Source organism: Pygocentrus nattereri, chromosome 24 (assembly GCF_015220715.1).
Source record: "Pygocentrus nattereri isolate fPygNat1 chromosome 24, fPygNat1.pri, whole genome shotgun sequence".
Lineage (NCBI taxonomy): Eukaryota > Metazoa > Chordata > Actinopteri > Characiformes > Serrasalmidae > Pygocentrus > Pygocentrus nattereri.
Window position 1 is genome coordinate 12,827,064 of NC_051234.1, and position 26,670 is coordinate 12,853,733.

The 26,670-nt window shown below is 39.8% G+C and overlaps 2 protein-coding genes across 5 annotated transcripts in view; both read left to right on the forward strand.

Moving 5' to 3' along the window:
- The first annotated feature begins 1,696 nt into the window (after positions 1-1,696).
- Positions 1,697-20,108, forward strand: LOC108431061 (ankyrin repeat and SAM domain-containing protein 6). Of its 3 annotated transcripts, XR_001858121.2 has the most exons (17): positions 1,697-2,298; positions 6,097-6,623; positions 7,917-7,961; positions 8,104-8,308; positions 9,960-10,066; positions 10,174-10,313; positions 10,947-11,193; positions 11,513-11,562; positions 11,706-11,915; positions 12,569-12,737; positions 13,952-14,148; positions 16,262-16,448; positions 16,636-16,703; positions 16,922-17,038; positions 17,353-17,449; positions 17,580-17,873; positions 19,378-20,108. XR_001858121.2 is itself a non-coding variant. In XM_017703956.1 (16 exons), exons 1-16 carry the CDS (start codon positions 1,964-1,966, stop codon positions 17,627-17,629), a joined length of 2,751 nt encoding a protein of 916 aa, XP_017559445.1. In that variant the 5' UTR covers positions 1,697-1,963; the 3' UTR covers positions 17,630-19,371. The 3 variants fall into 3 exon arrangements, 2 of the variants coding, with proteins under 2 accessions (XP_017559445.1, XP_017559446.1); XM_017703956.1 differs by lacking the exon at positions 19,378-20,108 and having other exon boundaries at positions 17,580-19,371; XM_017703957.1 differs by lacking the exon at positions 19,378-20,108 and having other exon boundaries at positions 16,265-16,448; positions 17,580-19,371.
- Positions 20,109-25,439: 5,331 nt separating this feature from the next.
- LOC108431062 overlaps positions 25,440-26,670 on the forward strand; it is a 63,952-nt gene continuing 62,721 nt past the window's right edge. For both annotated transcript variants that reach the window (XM_017703958.2, XM_017703959.2), the window contains exons 1-2: positions 25,440-25,682; positions 26,094-26,183. In XM_017703958.2, coding sequence (XP_017559447.2) covers positions 26,122-26,183 — 62 coding nt within the window. In that variant the 5' untranslated portion in view covers positions 25,440-25,682; positions 26,094-26,121. The remainder of the gene's footprint in view (positions 25,683-26,093; positions 26,184-26,670) is intronic.

The window sequence follows — 26,670 nt, forward strand, 5'->3', positions numbered from 1 at the left end:
CAGCAGTGATATGTTGGTACAGACCACTGAGGCCGTTTTAAAATGTGCAACCACTGATGAGGAGCCTCTGTATACCGATGCTAGTAAGGTCTCTTCTTTGGCTGCATCCTTCACTTGGAGACATGTTAAGACAAGGCTAACCATTCTGCTTCATTTAGAACACCTGATTCAACTCGTCAGCTAATTACAAAGGACTTCCCAATTTACAGTGAGAGCGGTACAAGAGGGGAAATGTTAATCTCCTCTGGGCTGTTTTGGCCCTCTAGTTCTTGAATTTAACTTTCCTGTGTTAAGGACTCTTACCATCTTTGAAGCTCCTCATCTGAGAGTGAGGTGTGACAAAGCCACAGTTTAGAGGTAGCCAAAGTTTTTGCTATCAGATTTATGGTCGGCTCTTTGGAAAAAAAGCACAACAACAACAAGAGAAATTAAAGTTAATGGCATCAGTGCTATCCTTGATATTTTATTACCCATAAATTTGCTGAACAATCCAGAGATGCACTAGGTGTAACAGCAAGTTAGCTATCAGAAAGGGTAAAAGATTGTCCTTTTAGCCAGGTGTCAGTCTCTTTTTGTCTGAGTGCCTGTTTATTTGTTTCCTTTTGTTCTTTTTTATGCAGTTTACTAGGATTTATCAACTTGTCATTACAGGGTTTTGGATATTTTTGCTAGCTTGCTTGACTTGTAATTTTAGGTACAGTAAAAAATGTGTAAGCTGTGACTCTGTATGAAAACAAACAGCATTATTTCATTAAAATGAAAAAAGTTTTTCATTGCATAAGATACTAGATGCCTTACGATTAAGATGTCCTATCATATCTCAAGCACGTAAAGGAAAATTCCACTAATGTTTCTGCATAAATAAATCATTAAGATGTAAATAAAGTGAGTGCAGAATGGTTTCATTTGGAATGCACTATTCTAGAAAAACGTATGGAGTCAGAATTATTCCCAGTGGTGCTGACAGGCACTAGATGTCCAAAGCATTTAATGACTCTAAAAGCTACATCACAAAATAGACACTGCTGTATGATAGTTCTGAGATAAAGTTTTGGCCTAAAACATCATTTCCCATCCTCATTAACAGCAAAGGTGTGCATGTATAGGGTGTTATAAGGCAAAAAAAGTCCCAAAAAAAAACTTAAAGAAAAAATAGAAAACATTTTTGGATATTTTCATAAATTTTAAATGTATTTCTAATCTCTTATCCTTGCTTCTTGTAAAAGCTTGACAAGCAAAAGGTCTGTGTTGCCATACTGAAGACAGCGTGCTCCTTCCACTGAAAAACGGCAAGGGCCTCCCAAAATTGTCCCAAAGTTTACCCAGATAAAAAAAACTCCCACACTATACACTCTTTCTTTATTAGGAATGCCCTCCACTTCATGTGGAGTGAAGTAGGAGAGGGGAGGGATTGGTTTGGGGGAAATAGCAGGAACATCAGGAATACAGTTGGGTGATTTTCACTTCCTGATCATAGGTTTATCAGTTTGAGAAATCAATCGTCATTTTCAAATATGAACTAACTAATTCAAGTAATAGCTTGGCGATAAGGTTTAACGGTGAACAAAAACAGTTCTGTTCACCATGGCTTTTCCCAAGTGGACGCGACATGGTGACGTCAGTGGAGACGGAATTGGGATTGGGCAAAAAACAAACTTCTGAGAGGCAGCGCTGGCGCATGCGCGGAAGCAGATGCAGCGTTGCCGTGGAAGAAGTTTCCAAGCTTTAAGGAGCAGATACACCGGCTGAAGAACGTAGCTAGTTTATCTAAACATAACCAAAAATTGGGTCATATTTTTGATACATCCGTAACTTCGTGTGTTTTTGTGTTCTTCGAGCTGTGGTGATATTAATGTTTGTTCGTTCTCACAATGTATGTTAAGTATGGCCCGCCAGTAAAGACTGGAAACAGCACGCTAAAACTTTCGTGGCATCGCAGCAGAAGTGTACAGAACCACCAGAGATGAATTTCGGAGTTCCAGCCAATTCGCTGTTGTTGTTCCGTGCTTGCGACGAGGGCGACTATGAAAGCGCAAAGCGGATTCTTGAGCCTGCTGGGAATGAATCGGGGAGGCAGTCCAGAACACGGCTGGACTCCGTCTCGGAGTGTAATGTGGACTCCGTCCGGGGAGGACCACCTCTTGTGCCTGTAGACTGTACCGACGAAGAAGGCAACACGGCCTTACATTTTGCCTCCGCTAGTGGGCACGAACAGTTAGTCAGATTTTTACTCCGAAAAGGGGCGTCAGTGGATAGCAGGAATAACTATGGCTGGACACCGCTCATGCAAGCAGCGAGGTGAGGCATATATTTTCTCGGAGGTTGACTTTTGTTAACGTGTTTGTTTAACTTTGTTAAAAGTTATGTAGGTTAGGTTATGCTTTTTTTATTATAACGGCGTCTGACAACAAGTTGTGTTAATATAGTATTTTTAATCCCCAAATTACATTCTTTCGTTACAAATAATGCTTTGCGGATGTATCCAACCCCCCCTTGAAAATGGTCAACCGTTTCTGGGTTACATTTTTTTAACTGTTTTTTTTTTTACCACTGCCTTCGAAGCCAAAATGCTATTCGTTTTCAGATATTGGAAAAAAAAAATGAAAATGCTGTTTGCATAAGTATTCCAGCCTACAGTGCTGTCACCTTTTGCTGCGCTAACAGCTACAAGTCTTTTATGTATGTTCTGGCTTTGCACACTGGAGCACACTGTGGTGATTTCCCTCTATTCAGGTTGGCAGATTGATTCATGTTGTGGGCTACAGTTTTCAAATAGTGGTACAAATCCTCACTGGCATTGATTGGTCCGTTGTAGGACTTTTACCTTTCTATTTTAAGCCATTCCAGTATTGCTGCTCCAGTTTCTTAGCTAACTAGCACACCACCACTGCTGATTCTCCTGCAGTATTTCCCTATATTTTTACAAGATGCCCTTTCCTTGTTGGTGACGTGCATCCCCATAACTTCGTAGTGTCACCATGCTTCCACTGTAGGGACGAGGCTGAAGTTGACCACCTATTCGCCACTTTTCCGTTCCACCTTAAATGGTACCGTCGGTGTATCAGAGCCGCTTCATTAGTAGAAGTTAGGAAAATGTAACGGCCGCACCATTTAAGGTGGAACGGTAAAAATAGACTAAGAAGCTAACTTCAGCTTCATACAGTAGGGATGTAAGGATGGAATTTCTTGAGGCGTTGTTAGGTGTGCATCACCCACAGTGTTCGGAATGAAAGAAACCACTTTGTCTTGTTTTCCCACATTTTAGACGGGTGAATAATGTTTTATGCTACGCGGTTCTTCAGCCATTCTGCAGAAAGGATAAACTCTTAATAGTGTCGGCAAGTGCAGTTGAGGTACTGTTGGCCCATCTGTGGCTTCTCTCACAAGGGCTAGGTGTCTGATAAATCAGTATTCACTGGGATTTCCAAAATATAACATTTTATTTTGTATCCTTTTCCAAATTTTTGCCTTTGATTGATGGAATGTATAACTCAGTTCATGTTCCTTTGGGTTCACAGCTTGCCTAGAATAAATGGCAGTTGCTGTAATGTTTCAGGGAAATAACCCAAATTTGTCCAATTAAGAGCAATATTTAGATTTTATATATTTATCAGTGCAGCAGGAAAAAAAATAGCTGAAAGTGTGACTCACATTAATGTTTTCATTTTATTAGAGCATTCAGCATTACAAATAGCCTCATGCTGTCACATTAGCGACAAGCTAACATGTTTGTCATGGTACAATGATGCATCACTTGTTGATAACTTGATACAGTATAATGCCCTGTTTTATTACATCCCAAATATGTAAGCATCATTTATAATTCAGAAAATGTTTACTTTCTGTGGGGTTATAAATAGATGCATGTTTTGATTTGTACACTTGCTTCATTTCAGTGTTGATATTATTTAGGGGTGTAACGATTTTCCAAATCCACAGTTTGCTTCATATCCTGTTTTTATATTTCATTTATTTTGGGGCAGTCGTGGGCTGGAGGTTAGGGAGCTGGCCCTGTGATCGGAAGGTTGACGGTTCGATCCCCAGGGCCGACAGTCCATGACTGAGGTGTCCTTGAGCAAGACACCTAACCCCCAACTGCTCCCCGTGCACCGTGGATAGGGCTGCCCACCACTCCGGACAAGTGTGCTCACTGCCCCCTAGTGTGTGTGTGTTCACTAGTGTGTATGTGGTGTTTCACTTCACGGCTGGGTTAAATGCAGAGGTGGAATTTCCCCGGTTGTGGGATCAAAAAAGTATCACTTAATAACTTAATTTTGGAGAGTGGGTGCAAATAAGAATCTGTAAATCATATTCTTTACTTCATGGCTTTCATATTTCATAAGCTACATTCAAAAGGTGGGTGTCCAGTGAGAGCTGTAACTGTCTTCTTTCCAGACAAATAGATGGGTAATTAAAAATTTTAATTTTGAATTTTAAAACTGATAATAAAAGAAGCATTCTGGGCATCACAATGAACAGGCCTCTCATTGTTGTAGTAACATTTGACACTAAATGCTGCTTCAATCGTATAGTTTTGAATTTTCCCAGCTTTAGCATGCCTTAACCATTTCATCAACTAAAAATCAAACTTCTGTGAAGTAATTTATGAAGGAGCACTGAAAACAAAAACAATGCCATGCCATTCATTATATAAATTTTTAAGAACCTCCACGCAGCAGTTTGGTTTCATGTTTATTACATGAGCAGAGGTTAACAAAGGTGCTTGCTTTGAGGCCAAATAGTTTTTTTTAGAAAGATTCTGCATGTTTAACCTGTAATTTTTTGACTTTCCTCAGCTGAACCATCTCATATGGTCTTTTAGTTTAAATCAGTTCACTCCATAGTATAGTTTACAGCAGGGTGCCTCATCACCTCTGGTCTTGAAGTCTGAGTCCAGCAGAGATTAGTGAGTTATTTTCTGATCCAACTAATGAGTTATTTATCAGGTTTAAGTGCTGCAATAGTAGGTAATCATCAGACAATACTGGATTTCAGCCCTCAGCTTAGCCACTGGACCAGTGGACCCTGCAGCTCCAGAAGCCCTGGCTCCAGTGTTGGAATTGAAAGTCCTTTGTGCTGTGGCGACTTAGTGTGCTACAGCTACTATGCTGCTAGGAGTTTGTACTGGCAAGGCAACATGTATTCCCAGGGCTGCTGCACACAGTGCCCAGCCTTACTGCACCCTTTGACCTGTGCCCTTTGTACCTTGGGTTAGACCTCCTCAATGAGGTGCCAGTCAATCCATGTATAAACTGCGCAGTCATTCTTTTAAGCTGAGAAGTCTAGATGCTGGGAATGAAGCTGCACTGCCAGAGCCATTGTGTCAAGTGATATTTTTGAGCCTAAATTACATCAAAAAGAAGTACCGGGTGGACCAGGAGCTCCATATCTGACGCTCATCCATCCCTGTCTCGGAAATAGCTCTTATGTCCTGTCAGGGTGTTGAAGTGCTACAGCTCTACTGTGAAGGTGCAGAAGACAGATCAAGTGGTTATATGCTTTTTGGACGCTAAATGGGGCTCTCCACTCTCAAAGCAGCATCTTTCGCACGGGCTGGTGGAGGTGACTGAGCTGACCTATGCAGCTGCCAACTGTCCATTGTCTGGCCACCACGTTCTGCTTGGTTGCCTTGAAAGCGGTTTCTATCATTGACATCTATGCAGCAGCCACGCAGTCTGTGCCCTGCACTTTTTTTTCCTTCAGTTCTGTAATCTTGTCCTGTCCCGTGCCACTGGCTGTGTCTGATGCACTTCCCAAGAAGCTTGAAATGAGCCATGGGATGACCGCCTCTGTGACGTCACATGCAAATGCCACATGGTGACTCATTTGGTATACGTCCCTTGGTCTAAAGTTGCATATGCAGGGAAATATACCCACAGTGAGTTCTGCCCCTGGTGGTCATTCACTACTCACATAACAACATTACAGTCATAACTAGCATTGGATGGTATCTGGATGGTAATCAGACTCCCCTCGACACCACACTATTTGTGAAGATGTTGGGATTTTATCATTTATTGGGGTTTATGTATGTCAGTGACCCATATTTCAGTTTTGATTCATTGAAGTGGATTAACTGTTTGTATTCCTCTGCAGGTTTGGACATCTAAACGTGGCTCACATCTTGCTGGAGAATGGAGCAGAGATTAGCGGCAGGAATCGCATGGGTGCTAGTGTGCTCACGATGGCAGCCCGTGGAGGCCACACCCATGTGGCCAAACTCCTCCTTGAGAATGGGACTTTTGTGGACGATTTTGACCACCTTTCTGCAGTTGAAGGAAATACTAATGGCAATAACAGTAACCACAGTGATAATGGGAAGAACTTCTTAGATATTACATCCTTATTGGTTAGCGCTCAGCATGGTCATGAGGCCATGGTGAGACTGCTTTTAGAGTGGGGTGCTGATGTGAACTTCTCTCAGAAGACGACAGGCTGGAGCGCGCTAATGCTAGCCACAGTGAGCGGGAAGGCTAGCATAGCTCAGCAGCTAGTAGAGCGAGGTGCTGACCCTGACCATATTAATGTTTTGTCTAAAACAGCTTTTGAAGTGGCACTACAGCTTAAACATAAAGAGGTGAAAAGCTATCTTGACTCAATCACAACCGTTCGTCCACAACCAGGTAAGATGTTATCCATCCTTAGATGCGATATGATCTAGAGCAGGCATGGGGTGCCTTTGTGCATAACATTTTCTAGTGTCAAATTTGATATATTTTAGCCCTGTGCAGAATTTCCCCAACTTGGCCAATGTATAGTGTTTAGGTTAATGAAAATTACTAAACTAGTAGATTTGATGTTGTATTCTATTTTCAACTCTGTTCAAAAGTAGTTTTTAGCCAATGTTTATGCGTCATAGACTATACAAGGGGGATAATGTTGCTTCTAGCCAATCTAACAATCACTTCATTGTTATGAAAAATTGACCAGGTCTGTAAACCATAGATCAGTAGAATAGACCTTTCTCACAGTTATTGCATCGTCACACCTGGCTGAAAATAGTAAGGCAACGAAGATTTGTAAATAGCACATTTTATACACAAAGGCAATTCAATGTGCTTTACATAAATAAAATCAAAAGGAACATCAAAAGGCAAAAATGCAGACAAAGTGTTTTGGGTGAAAATCACCCTACTTTAATAACCGACCTTTCTAATGAGCAGCTGGCATCTGTAATATGTGTACCACATCAGCGAAATCTAATTTCATAGTTATAACTGCATTGGGGCAGTCATGGGCTGGGGGTTAGGGAACCAGCCTCGTGACCGGAAGGTTGACGGTTCGATCCCCAGAGCCGACAGCACATGACTGAGGTGTCCTCAAGACACCTAACCCCCAACTGCTCCCCGGGCACTGCGGACTGGGCTGCCTACCGCTCCGGGCAAGTGTGCTCACTGCCCCCTAGTGTGTGTGTGCTCACTAGAGTGTTTGTGGTGTTTCACTTCACAGATGGGTTAAATGCAGAGGTGAAATTTCCCTGTTGTGGGACTAATAAGGGTCACTTGATCTTAATCTTAATCTTAATAATGTGATGCGTATCACATTATGAAATTGCTTACCCAGCCTTAGTTACCAGACCAATATGTACATTTAATCAATGAATGCACCCTTATGGGGAAAGTTCTAGATCACCAACATGTGATAGTGTTTAAATAAATAAAACTGTCACTCTTTTCTGCCTGCTTTTATTTATTAAAATAGGTATCATAACTGATCTTATGCTGAAAAAAATGAACTAAATTAACATCTAATGTTGAATTTCCTTTTAAGATTCTGGTTATGCCGTCCTACTATGCTGGAATCTTTCTATGTGGTTATTGCATAGAAAAAACACTTTGACTTAAAGCATACTAGCATTTCTTTTATAACCCTGGTAACTGACCAACATTTTTATTTTTTTCTTTAATCCTGAATAGATGCTGAAAAGAAAAGACCTGATGTTTTCAGTGCCTTAAAGCTAGGTTGGTAACATTGAGCACATGAGTAGCATCTGAAAAGCATTACATTAATGTAAATGTTGGATAAGTTATACAAATCCAAATACATTTTGGAGAAAAGAATATCAGGATGAATATGAACAATTCATGTGTTTGTGTGTTATAGGAAATGCTCAGCTGGTGAAGGAGATATTAGAAGAGGATCCATTGCAGGTGAACATGGCTAATGCAGATGGAGCATCTCCTTTAATGATTGCAGCTGTGAGTGGACAGCTAGAGGTGGTGCAGCTGCTGGTGGAAAAGAGTGCAGATATCGACAAACAGGATGGGGTCCATGGCTGGACTGCTCTTATGCAGGCCACATATCATGGGTAGGACACATACGCAGTGTATATGCAGAAATAAGAACGATAGATGAAGAAAGGTTGATTAATGTGATGTGATGGTGCCTATAGAGTATATAATATACCTACATTAATATTTTGTTGAACCCATAACGAAAGCTAAATGGTTGCATTGGTACACACACATACACATAAATCGAAATATAAATTGAAATATAAATATATATACATACAAACACACACTCACTCACCGGCCAGTTTATTAGGTACACCTTGCTAGTAAAAGGTTGGACTCCGCTTTGCCTTCAGAACTGCCTTAATTCTTTGTGGCATACTTTCAATAAGGTGTTGGAAACATTCCTCAGAGATGGGTTTGATTGGTTATTTGAGTTACTGTTGCCTTTCTATCATCTTGAACCAGTCTGCCCATTCTCCTCTGACCTCCCACATCATCAAGGCATTTTCATCCACACAACTGCCGCTCACTGGATATTTTCTCTTTTTCGGACCGTTCTCTGTAAACCCTAGAGATGGTTGTGTGTGAAAATCCTAGTAGATCAGCAATTTCTGAAATACTCAGACCAGCCCGTCTGGCACCAACAACCACGCCACGTTCAAAATCACTTACATCACCTTTCTTCCCCATTCTGATGCTCAGTCTGCACTTCAGCAAGTTGTCTTGACCACCTCTACATGCCTAAATGCATTGAGTTGCAGCCATGTGATTGGCTGATTAGGTATTTGTGTTAACAAGCAATTGAACATTTTAAACAAAATTAGCTGTTGTTATGTCACTCTGGTGGTCCTTTCATGTTGAACCTTCAGTTTATATTATTTGCACTCAGAACTGAATTCTATGGGTAGTTTTGGGTTTTGTGGTGCTGCTGACAATTAATATTTTCACTTTAGACTAGTGCCACAGACTGAACAGAAAGGACATTTTGGTTTTAAATTTTAAACAGGAAGGAAAAACGGTTCACTTAGTTGTTTATAAACACTTTTGACGATAGATAACACCTTTCCTTTTTTTTTCGTTCCTATTCGGACCTGAAATAATAAGTAAAATGAAAAATCTGCAAAAATACCAGATATCTAGCCTTATAGTCTCTGTTCTGATGAGCTGCCTTTAGCGAACAAAGTTACATAATGAAGTGAATTGGATAAACGGTAGCATAGAACTGCTACAGAATCCACACTGCTTCATGTTCCTGTATGTCATTGAAATATGACTTTTCATATATGAAGAGTATCTTTGTTGTGATTTTTTTTTTTTTTTTTTTTTTTTTTTTATGTATTGATGGCTGAAATGACTTCTTTCAGTGTTCCTTGTTATGTTGTATGTGGAACAATGTATTTCTGAAATCTTTACTCAGTTGCACAAGCATACCACAGAGGCAGTGGTAGATGTATCCTAAATGGTTAAAAGCAGGCATATTGTTGTGCTGATTTGTAGCCCTGCATGCTCCCTAAACATGTGCCATTGCACATTTGTGATTTACATAGCTATTAATGCATCCCAATAAGAAATTAACTGTGTCGTTTCATGCAATTCAAGAAAATACACTCTCAGTCTGTGTTGTCAGTCTACCACTTGATTTCTGGCTGAATTTTAAACTTCAAGACGTTATTTAATGAAATTGAATTGTACCTCTTTCTTTATTTTGTAATTTGTCTGCAGGAATAAGGATGTAGTGAAATATCTGCTGAATCAGGGAGCTGATGTAAATCTAAGAGCCAAAAATGGATATACAGCATTTGATCTTGTGATGCTATTAAACGACCCAGGTGAAACCCCAATACTATTGGTGAAGTAATAACTTTGCTCTACTGGGCACTGACTTGCAGTTTATGTAGCTCAACAGTTTAATTTCATTGTTATATATTTATTTCAGACACTGAGCTGGTGAGGCTTTTGGCTTCTGTGTGTATGATGGTAGATAAAGACAAGAGTAAACACAGAGGCAAGACGCTGATCAAGAAGCGCCTGTCTGCCAATGTGCCAGAACCACCAGATGATAAAGGCGGCCTGAAGGTGGGGCTCTACACTCATCCACGCATACTTGGTTCACACTGAAATGGCCAGTTTACGAAACATTTATGAATCCACTTTGACCTGTATTTGAACAAAAACAGTGCAAAGGCAAGATATTTACTGTTTAATCTTATTAACTTTATTGTTATTTGTAAATATATCATTGTGAAATTGATGCCTCCAACACATTCCAAAAAATGTATTTTTAAAGGTGATGCAGACATGCCTGGTTATAAAAGAAGCATTCAGGAAAAACCTACTCCTTTATTAGCAAGAGTGGGTTGAGGTTAGTTTGGCAACAATGCATCAGCAAAAAACCTGAGTTTTAAATAGGAAAGAAAGAAAGACTAGCTTGTGAGAATGGAGTGGTTACTGGAGTGAGAGAGAACAAAGACGATCTGACTTTGAAAAAAGCTGATCCATGGCCTGGGAAAAAGACTGCTTGTCACACGCGTGCATGTTATACCCCATGCTCAAACCATGGCTGCCTGCATGGTGGTCAACCAAAGTGGTCTGGATCTTACCTTATATACTTTTCTTATCATACCCTTGTATTGCCCTGATTCTTTAGTTCTTATCACACTATTTACCCTGTGCTTTTCTTTTTCCTTCGGTTCTCTGTGACCTCTCTAGTCTTGGTGGAACCGGATGTCCAATCGGTTTCGCAAGCTGAAGCTTACGCACACACTGAGGCATGGGCTCTCCCCCAATCGCTTAGCTCCTTTCCCTGATGATCCAGATGTTCCACTGGATGCCACTATGAAGGCAGAGCGTAAGCCGGACTCAAACAGCTCTGATCCCAGCGGTACAGTGGCAGCCTCTGCTGGAGCTGTGATCAGTGACATCACCATTGCATGGACAGCTAAGAGCAAAGACAGTGGTATGATGATAATTGTGCTAATTATTAATATTAATTGTGATACTCTTTATTAAAGTAATAACATTTTAGATGGTTAGGGCTTGCATTCCCCCCCCCACATAATTAAATGTTTCAGTCTCAAGTGAGGCTTATGTGGACAAAGTGAATTTAGTTTAATTCTCATATAATCTGGAAGGAAAACATTTGGCAGTGTACATGCCATTAGTGAAGAGAACACTGGATAATAGTAAAAAAAAATGCATAGACATTATAAGCAATATTAACAGTATTAACATTTATGATGCATGTTGGTCAGTTGTAATATTTTCCTTTTTTTAAGGTCTTGGCAGAACCAGCAGTGAGAAGGATGACTTTGTGATTACCACAATGGTAAATATGGAATTTGTTGGAATTAGAGATCCAGTAATACCATGCTTTCTTTTCCAACACAATATTGAAACCTTGCTGGTATCTGCCTGATACTGATACTGTGTATGCGTATATAAGTATCTCTACATTTCCTCCTACTTTAGCTAAGAAATGGTGCACCTCTGACGCGTTTGCCCAATGACAAGCTTAAGGCAGTCATCCCACCCTTCCTACCGCCGTCCAATTTTGAGCCATGGAACTCCGACCGCTCTCGGGTGATGAAAGAGGGTGGCAAGACCAGTGAGCAGCCTCGCCTGCCCATGCCTCAGCGACCCAGCAAAGCCAACTTCAGCAGCAGTGGAAACTCTGATATTGTAAGCATTCCGTCAGTCTGTGATCGTATGATGTGAGGTATTTCACAAAGGTTCTTATCGGTGAATCCATGGCATATAAAAGACAAAGCTATTTTCTGAGATGAAAATAAAAATGGCAACAGTATGAGATTTTTTTTACTCTCGTTTAAAAGAACAGTATTTCATTTAAAGAGTATGAGATTCATCTCATATCAAAGTGATTACATCAGATAGTCCTGGTTCAAAACATCATCTTGATTGATGTTTGAAGCCATTGTATAGATATGACCACACAAGATAGTCTTTTTATAGTATGTAGTTATTAAGGAGACATTGTGCTGTTCATATAAAATATTTGACTGGGTTTCATGGCAGCCATAGGCTTCTGGTAATGAACTATAATGCTTGCCAGAATTTTTTTTTTTTTTTTTTAACACAGTTGTTCTTTGAATCGAATAACTTCTTGAACATTTGTGTTTTTTTGTCACATTTTACTTATAGAAGCTCTGCTTTGCGTTAAGCTTAACAGCCTTTAATTGTGACCCCATGGGAATGCTTTGCCCATTGTGTCTTGCATTTTTGTCTTCTGCTGTTAGTGTTTATGTGTGTGAGCATGTGGTGTGTATTTGCTTGTATGTCTTTTCTAATTGTTTGAATGCTTTCTGCTGTTTTAGACATCCATAAGTCGAGTAGTGAGTAGATCCATGAAGTTTCCCAGCATCAGTAAAGTGCCTTCTTCTTCCCCTTCCAACTCGGGCAATTATAACTCTCCTCACTCATCAGGGGGATCCAACGGAGTAGGAGGAGTCAACCGCCATGCGTCAGATTCGCACAACCGCTCAGGTACTGTTTATAAACACGTGAACCACACCCTCTGTACAGTGCCCTACACAAATATTGGCAAGTGTGATAAGTGTGAACAAAATGAACTGTAAAAACATGATTTTATTGCTTATCCTTTTGAACTTTCACTCAAAATATTAACATCAAACTAACTTTTGTTTGAAGTACAATAATTAAAAGAAAAAAAAATCTTATTATGATATAACTCATTTTCCTTACATTGTCTCCACAGTTGGTGGCACCCCTAGAAATATTTGTTTATATTTAATTTCATAATTTGATATATTTAATAGTGAAACCTAAGTGAATTTTATTATTGCCAGAAAAATAAGCTTGTGAAGGACCAACAAACTAAAGCATGTGCTGTTTTTGCTAGACATTACTGGAATGTTCAGCGGGGCCATGTTCTATGGTCAGATTAGAGCAAAATAGAGTGTTTTTTTTTTTTCTTTTTTTTTTTTTATGGCGTAGACACAAAGATAACAATGCAAATAAGTACCTCATCCACACTGAAGTAAGGTGTTGGATCTGTTATTTTGTGGAGCTGGACAGCTTGTTTGGATACATGATATCACTCGGATATCAGCAAGTACCATCAGATATTAAGGCAAAATCTGACTGCTGCATCTTCCAGGAAGCTTAAACTAGGACGTTGTTGGATCTTCCAGCAAGACTGTGATCCAAAGCAGACTTCAGAATCAGCATAAAAATGTGTGCAGACCACAAAATCAATCTCCCATCCCATGGGCATCCCAGTCTCCTGACCTATATCCCATAGAAAACCTGTGCAATGAGCTGAAATGGTCCACATGTATGGGTCTTGGAATCTGAGGAATGGTCTCAGATGCCTTGCCATGTGTTCTCCAGCCTTTGTTAAGCATCATGGGAGTAGACTCACAGCTGTTATCTTTGCAAAGGGAAGCTGCACAGAGTATTAAATCAAGAGGTGCCAGTGATTGTGGTACACAGATTTGAATATTTATTTCCTTCAATTATTGTGCTTCAGATAATGGTCAGATTTTTCTTAATATTTCAAATTAAAGGTCAAAAGAATAGGCAATACAGAATATTTTTCTTTATCAGTATTTGCAGTGGACATTGTATAAATAAGGAACAGTTTAAGTGTTACATACATACATGGGCACACATTGCCTCAAGATTGACCTTTTCTTTTCTGTTTTATATTTTCTGGGTCAAACCCTCTGACCTCCCAGGAGGGAGTGCATCTGACAGTGTGCTGTCTCAAATTGCTGCACAGAGGAAGAGGGCTGCAGGCCTGCTTGACATTAAAGCTCCGGCCCCAGAGGCATCCAGCCCTGCTCCCACACCCCTGCCAACAGTGCCTGATACTAGCCTACCCAGCCTTCAGAGCAACCCCAGCCTTGTGGCTAGTGACTTCCACTCCAGACGGGTATGCTTCTGCTCAGGATCAGGTCAAGGGCTCACCATGCATAGACACAATTAGTGCGTAAACTGGAAAAAACGAGCTGTGCATTTCAGTGTGTAAAGTCTGATTTATCAGTGTTTTCTTTTGCATGAGAATGTACATACATTTAGAACCACTACTAACCATGGTACACAGAAACTCCTAGTGGTAGAAAAATGTAGTCACGAGTAAACTTGGGCCCAATCCCATTTCTTCTTTTTACCCCTACGTTTGGTTTTCGAGTGTCACCCTAACCCCTTGGAAGTGAGTTATAAGGGGTAGTGATTGAACCCTTCCTCTACGAAATGGGATAAACCTCAAATAATAAAAAAAAGTAAATAAATGCTTCATTAACAGCTATTAGCGGTGCTCTGTAGGCGACCTTGCCCGTCTGCATTGATAGCAGCATAAGGAAACGTTAAGCAACCTCACTGCTGGGCTTTAGTTACGTTTAGGACATCATGTGCTTTCAAAGAGGGGAACTAAGACAACTATTTATTATCTCCCACCGCTAATTTCAACAGCTTCTTGTTCGAATTTTTCCGTTCCACCTTAAATGGTGCAGCAGTTACATTCTGGCGCTTCAGGCGTCGATATTGCTGGACTGTTTAAGGTGGAATGGGAACATTACCTAGCTAGCTACCAAGACATTGCCATGCTGTCAGCAATTTTTTATGCTCGTTATGAAGAAAATGACTATAATACATGGAAACAACATTAAGCTAAGATACGATGGTTATTGTCATTTTTAAAGGAGGAAATACTCACCTTTGTGGGTTTGCCGGTTTTTCTTTTTTTCTCATAACACACCGTTTGGACTGAGTTTCTGAAAAATCTCTGTTTGGAAGGCCATGTAGCTCTAACACTTCGTCCTAACCCTTAATCCCAACAAAAATTGAGACACCCTAACCCTAGACGTGAATGTGCAAAACAGAGGGCTAAGTTGTAGGGGCGAGAGGTGAAATGGGATTGGGCGTTAGTGTCCACCATTTCAGACAAAATGATTGTCGACTGTGCCGCTTATATAAATAAGGTTCATAGCAAATGTAAGGTAAAAAGGCACATATAAACATTGTGGTGATGCAAACAGTGGCTAACCTTGCCTTGCTTGAAGCTCTGTCATAAGTGATTTACTGAGAGCTTGTTGCTGGCAAGGCATTAAAGCTTTTTATCTACAACTTCTTGATACTAGAAATATACTAGTAATATGAAAATAATAATATGAAATTTGAGATGTAAATAATTTCATTCTGAAATGTTACACTTCGACTTTTGATTATGTTGCTGCATGTACAAATTCAGTTAGCACTGGCCTCCCAGTTCATTTTCATGGGAGAAATAATTTTAACATGAAATAATTCTGTTGTTAAAAAAATTGTGACATGTTGACATAGTTATTACTTGTTTCAGTGGAATTAGGGCTTGTAGATAGACAACGTGTACCATAGATGGGAACTTGAGCTGCACTTATTTTATTTATTGTATTGTATCTTATTGTTATTGTATTGCATTGAATGGCACAGAGTTCTGCGTTCAACTCTGTTTGTTTTTCTCTTGGTGTCTGCAGTGACATTTGTTTCTAGCAGTATCTGAGCTCAGGACTGTCTTTTTCTCTAAGCTATTGATAACTAGCAAAGATACTTTCTCTAGATTGACAAAGCACTTCTTGTAAGTCGCTCTGGATAAGAGCGTCTGCTAAATGCTGTAAATGTAATGTAAATTTCCTTATGTCAATGAGCTGGGGTACGAGCAGAGCAGTGTAGAATGTGTAGCATGTATCATTATTATGTCCAAGGGTCTGAAGAAGCTTCTGTCTTGCATTTGCACAGTAATGCAGAAAGTCAAAGAGTAACCTCATAGCATTGATGTTTCATTAAATAATGATGAAGGGTTTATGAAATTATTATTATTATTATTAGGAGTAGTAAGAAGAACCCTTTTTTGGTAGATCATGCTATATTGCTACTTGCGTATTATATATATATATATTGCCTTCAAATGATTTACCAAAAAGTAGAATCTTAGCTTCAGCACAAAGTTGCTTTTAAGCAGAGTGAATCGCCTATTGTTCACTTTTTAACCAACCATTCTCCCCCAGAAGGTGGACCTAAAGAAGAGGCCACAGTCTGGGAATTCTTCCACGTCTAAGAGCACATCCCCGACCCTGACCCCATCTCCCTCCCCCACCCCGAAACCTCCCACTGGGGACACGCTTTCTTCAGCATCCTCCCAGCCACGTTCCAAAAGTAGTGGTGGATCCAGCAGTGGCACCATTACTGATGAAGGTCAGTTTGAGGGGAAATTAGAGGCTTTGGTTGCATAGACTAAATGGTGGTTAGGAATACACTGACATGCATTCCTGGCTTGCTCACTCTTCTAACTGAATGTATATCTATATTTTGTTATTTGTGCTATGATTCATTCATTATTTTCCTTCTGTAGTTTAATACATATTTAACAACCTTTTTACAGATGAGCTGTCGGGGATCCTGAGAAAACTTTCTCTGGAAAAATATCAGCCCATCTTTGAAGAACAGGAGGTATGAGTTTGATTTTCTATGTTGATAAACCTTTTCCACATCATACAATCTGCAGTTTGCAAGCGAGTGATTCAAGCCAATAACGATGTCTGTGTTTGGCACAGGAAAACAGTCCCCAGACTGAGAATAAGCATGTGCAATCCTATTAACAGAGGCATTACACATCTGCATTTATTTATTACTTCTCTGTGACATTACAGTTCATCTTGTAACCGCAGGTAGACATGGAGGCCTTTTTGACACTGACTGATGGAGATCTCAAGGAATTGGGGATTAAAACAGATGGACCCAGACAGCAGATCTTAGCAGCCATTTCTGAACTTAATGCTGGCAAGGTATCAACCCCCCCAATCCTTTTCCCTTTTGTCTTTTTCTTTCTCTTCATATGTGGTAGCTCTGAAATGCTATCATTTTCATTGTTCAGTGTTACATATTTCATAGATGTGTTTGTACCCAAAAAGTACACTTATTTTCCAGTTTATTAGTATTTTTACACTCACCTGCTACCTACATGCAATGGCCATCTGATTAGGTTAGGAAAAGGGTAAAGGAAATGGTACAAGGTTAGTGTTCCCAATAAACTGCCAACTCGGTGTATAGTGTATCTTATTTTCATTTTCTGTTGTTACAATGAAGTATTTCATTTTAGGGGAGAGAGAGACAGTTACTGCAGGAAACTATCCATAATTTCCAGTCTTCTTTTGGGAGCAGTGCCAGTAACCACCGACCGGCAGGTTGTTCACGTTGTGAGTGTACACAAACATTATCCTTCTGACATCTATGCTGTATTTTGAATTGCTCATCTTCATGTAGTTTTTACTATCAGAATTTGTCTGGCAGTTGCCTTATACCTTCCCTTTCTTTTCATTTCCTAAGCTCCAACAGGTTGGGCCAGACATCAACTTCACACCCCTAATAAGAGGTAACGCTTAGCCAGATGAGGAATGCCAGAATGGAGTGTTCTCACAGTGCTGGTTCCAGAACCTTGAGTTCTGTCTGTGCTCCAGTTTTCATTCAAATTGTGAAGGGCAGTGCTGACTGGCTAAGAAGGAGCTACTGAAAGATCTGACTTTTCTGACAATGTACAACCATGACTACTTGCATTGTCCTATCCACACCAACCGCCAGAGGGCACTGCAGTGTCTCAGATGACCAGAACTGGCAAGCTTGGTAAGCAGTCGTGTCAGGGTTTCTAAAAATACATGCAAGTCTTATTTGGGTCAAGAATGTGTGTGTTTGTTGTTTTCCCTTTTCAGTGATTGGGCTGTTAGATGATGTGTCTAGGCCCAATGAAATGAAGGTTTTTATGGATCATGCTTTTAGCTCATGTGAGCAGTCAGTGGGTTATGATGAAGGTGCGCTGTCATGCAGTATTAGTGTTTATTTTGTTTGTCTTTAAAAATTTTATATGGTTTATGTTCAATATCCAGTTAACATCCGGTTAATATCCAGTTTTTCAAGAAACTGGTGGTGCGTACTGAGGATGATTGTAGTTAGGCCATTCACAACATATATGAAGTTGGTTCAAATGATTACAGATGTTTATTATTTCAGTTTGAGATATAAAAAAAAATCCATAACATTCTTAAATCTTGTTTACAGCATAAATGAATACATATCGACATATGCTTTAGTGATACATTGCAGTATTGAAATTTTCAGCACAGTCCTAGAAATGAATGTTCTGCAGCTAGATTAGCTAGGATTTTGTTTTTAAACTGCTTCATAATTGGGATATTTGTGTAAAAGCGGCATGATGAACAGATCAGACATTATCATTTATAGACTGCTGACGTTAGCTTGTCAGAGCTGGACGATTTCTTCTGTTTTAATGAGCAGTTACTTTGTTTGTATTTTATACGTTTTATCTCATAGTATCTTAAATGATTGTGACTATAAAGTATAAGATTTATTTATGAAGGGTGCATAGTATAGTACATTGTGGTATTATAATAGACTACGATTTTACAGTATTACACTTTGTCTGTGTTGTAAGAGTGTGTAGGGCTTTACACCCTTCACAATATAAAGAAAATGCTTTAATTTGATAAAAAAAAGGGTGAATGAGAAACAGAATGAAAATAAAAATGAAAGAACTTGCCATACATTTCTTTTTTTCGTGAAATTCTAGCCCACATTACATGCAAAGCGTTAGCCTGTCTTCTTTCTCGTTCACTCTCACGCACACACATACGCTCTGTCTGTCACTCACTCATGCACTCACGCACTTGCATCCCCTGTATGGTGCCTTGTCCCCTTTCTTATCCATAATTAATTAGGCACTTCACTGAGAAACCTAAAAACATTTTGTGGCATGACATCTCCATCGTGATCAGTGTCAAAAAAGCAAAAGTGAGCATAAAAAAAGGAGTCATTACTCATGAGCTGCTGTCTTTCAGACAGCTGTCTGAAGTGTTTCTGCCAGAACTCCATATCTCTGCCTCCTCTCCGCTGCACATCATAACTAATGAAGACTGATGGAGGTGTTGTGTAGTGTTATGGAATGCAGTTCAGCTATGCCAGAATATCCAATCTAAAGCCAGGGCTTAATGGAAATATGAGGGGTGGGGGTGCATTAGATTGCATACTGACTTCGTCATTTTCCATAATTGGAGAGTGGTGTTTGGGCCCATATAAGATATATAAAAACTACACGTGTTTCTCTTCCTCACAGAGGCAAATCAAGAACATGGCTCCACGGAATGCAAAGTCGTCAGAAGACGCTATTGAACTCTTTTAAAGATCTTGTGATTTAAAAGTGGATATTAAAAATCTACGCACCCTCATTGAATCGCAGGTTTTTATGATGTAAAGCCAGAAATTAAGAAGGTTTTCTATGAGACTGAGGTTTGGGCTCTGACTGGGTCATTGGGCCCAAGACCCTGACTTTATTTTCTAAAACCATACCTTGGTTGGCTTGGATATATGTTTTGGATCATTTTTCATGATTTACTTTGGAAGTTGAAACCCTTTCTTACAGAGGTCAGAAGTTTTTTTTTTTGTTTGTTTGTTTTTGTTTTGTCAAATATCTTGATATTTGGAGCTACCTATCTGTCTTGACTAGCCCTTGTCCCAACTGAAGAGAAGTTTTTCATATGCTTTTACATAAGTTTCCTGATTTGAATCTTTTAACATCAAGATTCTGTAGATGGGGCAGCACGGTGGGTAGTGCTGTCACCTCACAGCAAGAAGGGCCTGCATTAGGTTTCCCAGCTGGGTGACCAGGGTCCTTTCTGTGTGGAGTTTGCATGTTCTCCTGTGTCTGCATGGGTTTCCTCTAGGTACGCTGGTTTCCTCCCACAGTCCAAAGACATGGTGTTGTAGATATTTTACTTTTAATAATTTTTCTAAAAATGATCCGTTTCTTTTTTTGTTTTGTTTTATGTGTGCTAGATCCTATTAAAGATGGACAAAATATCTGATGTGTTTTTTATTTCTGGCTTTACACACAAAAAAAATAATTGTAACAAGGTGGTATAGACTTGTTATACCAACTGTCGGTATACATATTGTGTATTGCTTAATTTTATTGCACTGAACTCATGAAATGCACATCCAGACATATTGACTTACAGACAAAGACATAAATCCGTTCAGTTTGACACTATCGTTGTTTTTGACTTTGGTCAGAAATCAAGTTTACTCAATTTTCCTGTTGCCGCAAATGTAGTCGATCAACAAAAACGTGCCTGAAGCTGGCTGCTTTCATTTTAATTAGAATTCCTACTGCCATATTGATAACAGTATGTTGTACAATGACAAACCACAGAGTCTGCTTGTGATTTTGACATGGTTTGAGGCACAGTGCTACCTGCTGGCTATAAGCTTTCATTACCTTAGACTCTCACCTCTAGTGCAAAACTAAGGAAGCAAACTTGGCACACCAAACATGTTTTAGCTGGTTTATTACATTTGGGGTAAATTTGGGCACATTGTTGACTCCGGTGTAGCTTTAAGGAGTCGACCAAACTGCAGAAAAGAGATCTTCCAAGCTGCTGTTTAGTATTTCAGACTGAGCTCAGAAGCAGCTACTGTACTGCTTGTGAGTGCTGTTAGTGTGTGTCAAACCTTGCTCTCCCAATCACATTAGCCAGAACTGAATCTCTTTTGGCTCTTACTGAATAAAACACAGTCATGGCACCTAACACTGTAACAGTAGCTGCTCAAATCTCATACACACAGGTTCTGTATGTTTATTCTTTAAAGTTATCCACAGCATTTGGGAGTCCAGCTCCAGCATAAGCTGCTTAACTAAATTCTGGATGGATATGCCATTGTAGCTCACATAATGCTTTTCTCCTGCTTCAAACATGATCCACTACACAAAGATGGTTCTTGTTCTTGACTGGTGCGTGACGATGGAACACAGGAATCCAGGTTTGAAACCTTGACCATATAATTGATTACAACCCTCATATACTCCAAGTCTGAAATTTGGTTGGTCCCTGGCTGCCCCAGCCAACCAGAACTGGCTCAGTCTTAAGAGGGTTTTGCAGGATCCAGAATTGCTTTGAAACTGCAAACAAATGTGAAACAGTGGAATAACCTTGACGGTGAACGAGGAGAAACTGAAACCGATGTTCTGAAATTTCTGTTTACTTCCATTCTATTTACTGTAAAGTTTAATGTGCTTGTAAAAGTGTTCTACATACAGGTTAAATGAAACTAAGCACATGTGGGACTGTGTCAGCCCCCGTGCTTTGGAAGTGAACGTAGTTGTTTGCTGTAGTCTTGCATTTATTTGGGAAGTATTGAAAAAAGGGAAAACATTCTGGATAGGTTGGTAAGCAGAACATAGTCATAATTTCAGAGCTGTGGGTGAGGAAAAAAAAAATTATGCTTCAAATATACAAAAACCACCAGAGCTCAAGATTGATTTCTAGTTTGCCGAAGGTTCCAGAAGCAGAATTACATCAAGGTTTCAAGGTTACACCACGAGGTGTAAACATCTAACCATACAAAATAAAATATTGACTTGTTTTTCATAAACTCAATACTTACAGCTCTATTAAACAGTGTAAAGCATTAAAAGTGCTTTAAACTGAACAATTGAATTGAGTCCTGTAGAAAATCAGAAAGTAATTTCAGGTTTGCACATGTTAACTCATTTTAATGGCAGGTTTTATTATAGTGGCAGTGATAGTGATGGATTAGCTTTGTCATTTTTCCCCTAGCCCTGTTAATGTCAAAGCTGTATAAGTACTGTGGTGTATGGCTGTTGCTGTTAGGAACAAAATCATGTGATTTGTCCTGACTGTATTGAGCGAATGTGGTTCTGACTGGCTTCCTGCTTGGCTTTGTGTAGTATTTCATGCATTTGGAGCACAGCCAACTGTGCTGGCAAACTGCCAGATAAAATAATCACTTAACCAATAAGACAGCAATGCTACAACACTGTTCTGCCTAAGGTAAAGGTGGAAGGATTTAATGTTCTCTCAAATGCAACACATACTAATGTTAAAATCCCTCAATAATCATTTGAATCCTTTCCTAACTAATTACAGACATTTAGACATTACTGCAGACATTTTATGTGGACATGTTTTAAATAGCCATGAAGAGATGCATGCAAAACAGTGCATACTCCATTCTTGATGCCATTAAACATAAAGCGTCAACAATGCTTTTTCAAAAGCTGTAAACATACTGTATGTGAAGTAGTGAGATATTTATTAGATGGAACCAAATTATGCAGCGTTTCATTTGTAGATACTGCAAGCACTAGGTTGTCTGAAAGGAATTACTTTGGCATAGGTGTTAATTAGTTTGAGTAAATGAATGTGAAAAAAGCCAATACCTATGAACACATTAAAACTAAAACAGCAATTTTTCACATTTAATATATGTATAATTGCAAAGATTGTCAAATGAATGATTCAAGATAAAAGGTGCACCACATCTCTGCATGAGTCGTCTTACGTTTTACGAATCTGGCTGAGTAATCTGAGTCTAGGAACAAGGCAGAGAAATCCGGCACAACATGTTTCTGTTTCCGTGCTTCACTTGAAAATATGCTTGATTACTTTATTCCATTGTAGTGTCACTACAATTGCAGGTAATGATTGTCACCATCATATTAATATCTTCCAACTCCGTTTGTGTCTTTTCTAAAAATAAAAGTGGGTCAGAATTACTAAGTAAAATAAAATCTTGCTAACTTCACATATGTGAAATGTTTTTTTTCCTGCTCTTCTTCTATTTTGGAGACAACAGCAATGATGCATAGGTATGTAGATGTACACTATATGCCCAAAAGTATCCAAACACGTCTTATGATTAGTGTATTTAGCTCATTTAAAATCGACCCACTGCTGATGCAGGCGTTGAGTTGCACACACACAGCCTACATTTGAGATTGTAGGTTTTATCTGTTTATTTTTTGGTTTCTTTTCCTTTTCTGATAATGTCTCTAGAACTGTTAACACAGTTGTTTCTTAACTATTATCTTGTCAGTCATAACATTGTACTTCATTTTAAAAAGGAAAAAAAGGCATTGTCAATGAAACGGGACATTCTGGAGCAGCCGTACATGAGCCTGTGACGGGTGCTGCTTTTCACAGGCCTGTCTGTGATTTCTGACGTTCCCAACTCGGCTCATGAAGTGCTTGAAACAGGAGTAGAAAACACGGCAGGGTAGCTGAATCTCCAGAATTGGCATGAGGAAGTACTGGTTCCAAAAACTGGTAACTATTCCATTGAAAGCTTTACATAAGCTCATCTAAAACGAACTGAAAGAAGTGGAAGACATGCTTGCTGAGTGCATTTAATCGCTTGCGCTCTCTTGCTCCTTAAATCAGGATTATTTTGTATTTGTGCTCACAGGCTGCAGTGGGTCATGTGATGTTGGTGTCTGCTGCCTTTATGTAACAAGGAGGTCAAACTCTGAATTCTGACCCATGCTGTTTGTAATTATGGCACACAATAATGCAAACAGTGTTTCTGTATTTGCTTGATTTTGACTGTAATTTCCCAAATTGCAAATCAATAAAGTATTGATTCAGATTCTGATGATTATAGTAAGCTTTTAAAAGAACAGTGTACACAGTTCACCCATCATATTGGCCAATCATTGAGCCTCACAGCTGGCAGTAATTTGACAAGATGTCCATTTAAAGGACCATTCCCTAAACACTAGCCAGCTTGCGTGCAAAGGCTTTCCTCCCTGCTCCAACTGCCTGGGCTTATTGGTGCTTAAACCAGGGCTAATCTTCCAGATTCTATGGATAGAGCTGTGCTGGGATTTGGGTTTACATCCTCCCCCAGCTTCCTTGCTGCAATAGCAGTGAATTGAGTGTTGTCAGGCCTTTGCCTGGGCCTGTCACAACATTGACATATCAGCTTCAGCTAACATGCTGGGTTAAGCTCACTGACCAGAAACAATACAGGCCACTGGCTTGTTGTGGGTGAAGGGGGGAGGGGTGAATGTTGAAAGAAAAGAATGAGTAAGGAGAAATGCAAAGTACTGTTTTAGAGAATTCTGGTAAGGTGATTGTGAATAGCTCATTAAGAGATGAGAAAAAAAAGAAGTAAGTTAATATAAAGAGAATGAGCAGTTTTGACATTAAGGCGCACGCTCAACTGGGACATTCATAGTGTTAACATATTAAAACGAACAACATCCTTGGACAAACTCTTACAGAAGAACCCTTAAAAGGTACTGATGGTGATTTAAGAAGAACAGAATGGTCATCTTTCTTGCTATAATTCATAGCAAAGCTCTTAATCAGTCAGAACTTTGAAGAACCAGGCTGTGAGGTTTTAATACTTTGCTCTCACAGTGTAATAATACGGCCAGCTCTTGTAGCGTCTTCAGAAACTCTCCTCAAGCTCGAACGGCAATAATTCAGGTAGCATAGCCTGTATTTCAGACGCAGTGGGCCTTGAGGAAAATGTCAGGCCCCTTAGTGTTTTGAGGGTTCATGAATTCCTTGCTTTTAGTCACGACTCAGAAGAAAAAATGCGTCGAAAGGAAAGAAAAGACAAACTTCTGCAATTTATTTTCATTTTCTTGCTTTATCGTAACTTCCAAAAACAGTCGCACATATAACCGAGGCTAATTTTCAGCTAAAGTCTGAGGTAAAGTCGAGCGATTCGTGCACGTTTGAAAAGTCGACCTAATTTGAAGCACATCTAATGAAAGGCAGCTAAGCGCTATGAATTGTTAATATATCGCCTACAGCAAACTGCATGGATCAATGCTTGACCCTCGCATCAACTTCTGACTGGACTTAGCTGGGAAAACCAAGCGGCTCGTCTTCGGCTAGCGTCTGGATAATTTCTGCCTCATAACCATTAACCTGTAGCTGCTAGCCAGCCGCGCATAAACAGGAATGGAGCGTCATCTCGTCTTAATTGAGTCCGAAGCTCTACATACGCCTATGCTTTGAGCTGAATCTGTTGTTAGCTCTCCGCAGACGCGCCGTCCGTATGAGTCAAAAGCGACCCTTTTCATTCCCGTTTATTTCCAAAGAGTGCCAAATTCCTCTAGTCCGTCCATTCGCTATGATTCCAGTATCCAGTTATGCGCCAGACGTCTTGGACAGCCGTGCGTTACTGCTTGAACACTTTGACTTCTGAAGAGATTTGTAGCAGACTGCTTTGTGTGTAATCCCTCCCCTAGCTCTGCCCCAGTGCGTGCCTGCGCGTGTGTGTGCGTTCTTGTGTGTATGTGTGTGTGTGTGTGTGCGCGTTTGTGAGGCTCAGAGTTGCGTGCGAAGAGACCGGCTTGTCATTCAGAGGAATCCGCCACCTGAAACGCGAGGAAACGAAGGCGACGCAATTGGGTATAAAACATGAACCACATCTGCCTCGAGCTTTGCACACTGATGAAAGCCTCAGTTTAGGACAGCACAGATCGGCACTGGTCAACCCGGCAGAATGATAAAACGTCAATTCAGCCCCGAGTAATAATAATTCTTCAGTTGCTTTGAATGACACGTCGTATATACTGGAACTAAGGAAAACTGGTGGAGTGTCCTGGTGAGTGTTTCTATTTTTGTTTATTTTTCTTATTTTTATTGAATTATTTTCTGTACTTTTTGTCACAACGGCTGTAAGTGTTAACATGTATATTGGGAAAAAAAATCATCATCATGAGATATTCATTATCAGGATATTTCAGCCATTGGCTGGTGAGTGTAAACAAGTCTAGCGTGATTCAGTGGTGACTTAACATTTGGAGTAAATTTGAGCATGCACGTTCCGCACACTCACAGGCAACTTAAACGGTAGCCAAAGCAAGTTATAAACCGACTGACCAGTGGTACTGATGTTGCACAGCTTCGGGGTCATCCACTTTCTACGTGTTTTAGCAAACAGGACCTGCTCACTTGGGTGAACTTGCGTTTGAGAGATGAGACCTTTTGCATGTGTCCCCCCTCACTCTTTCAGCGCACCTGTTACCTACAAAGAGCGCAAGATGATCCCACCGGGGGACTGCATGTACGCCGGTCGGAAAAGGAGGAAGCCCATTCAGAAGCAGTTGAGTATTTTTCTATTTCTTTTAAAAGTATAATCTGGGTCTGATTGAGCTTTCCTGGAAATGCTGCTGGATAAAGTCACTGCCTCATGACTGAAGTTCAGAGAAACGTCTTGATGTAACAGTCTTGTCCGAGCTCATTTTTGATAAGCTGCCGTGAGTCCCCAGCTCAATCTCTCATACACAGACAGGTTACTTACACAGTGTCCAGCTCTGTGTTAACAACTACTCTGTCTAATCTATAGAAAAGTGGTAAACTAGTGATAGGAGAATGGGAAATTGGGAATATTATATGGTGAGAGGACAAACTGTGCATACTGTGCCTGAGCAACAGTTACCTTAGCAGTTGGTTTCTCAGAAAACAAATATATGTGGCTTTTATGGAGACTTCTTTACATTAAATTATAAAACCTGATGACTTACAACTACTACAACAATAATAACAACAATAATAATAATAATTTTAAAAACAATATTAATAATTAACAT

What these genes read in the sequence shown, in the direction of transcription:
- LOC108431061 (XM_017703956.1), top strand. Translation starts at nt 1,964, where the DNA reads ATGAATTTCGGAGTTCCAGCCAATTCGCTGTTGTTGTTCCGTGCTTGC. An exon ending in TTTCAGTGCCTTAAAGCTAG is followed by an intron (nt 7,962 to 8,103) that starts GTTGGTAACATT and finishes TGTGTGTTATAG; the next exon opens with GAAATGCTCAGCTGGTGAAG. An exon ending in GTGACTTCCACTCCAGACGG is followed by an intron (nt 14,149 to 16,261) that starts GTATGCTTCTGC and finishes ATTCTCCCCCAG; the next exon opens with AAGGTGGACCTAAAGAAGAG.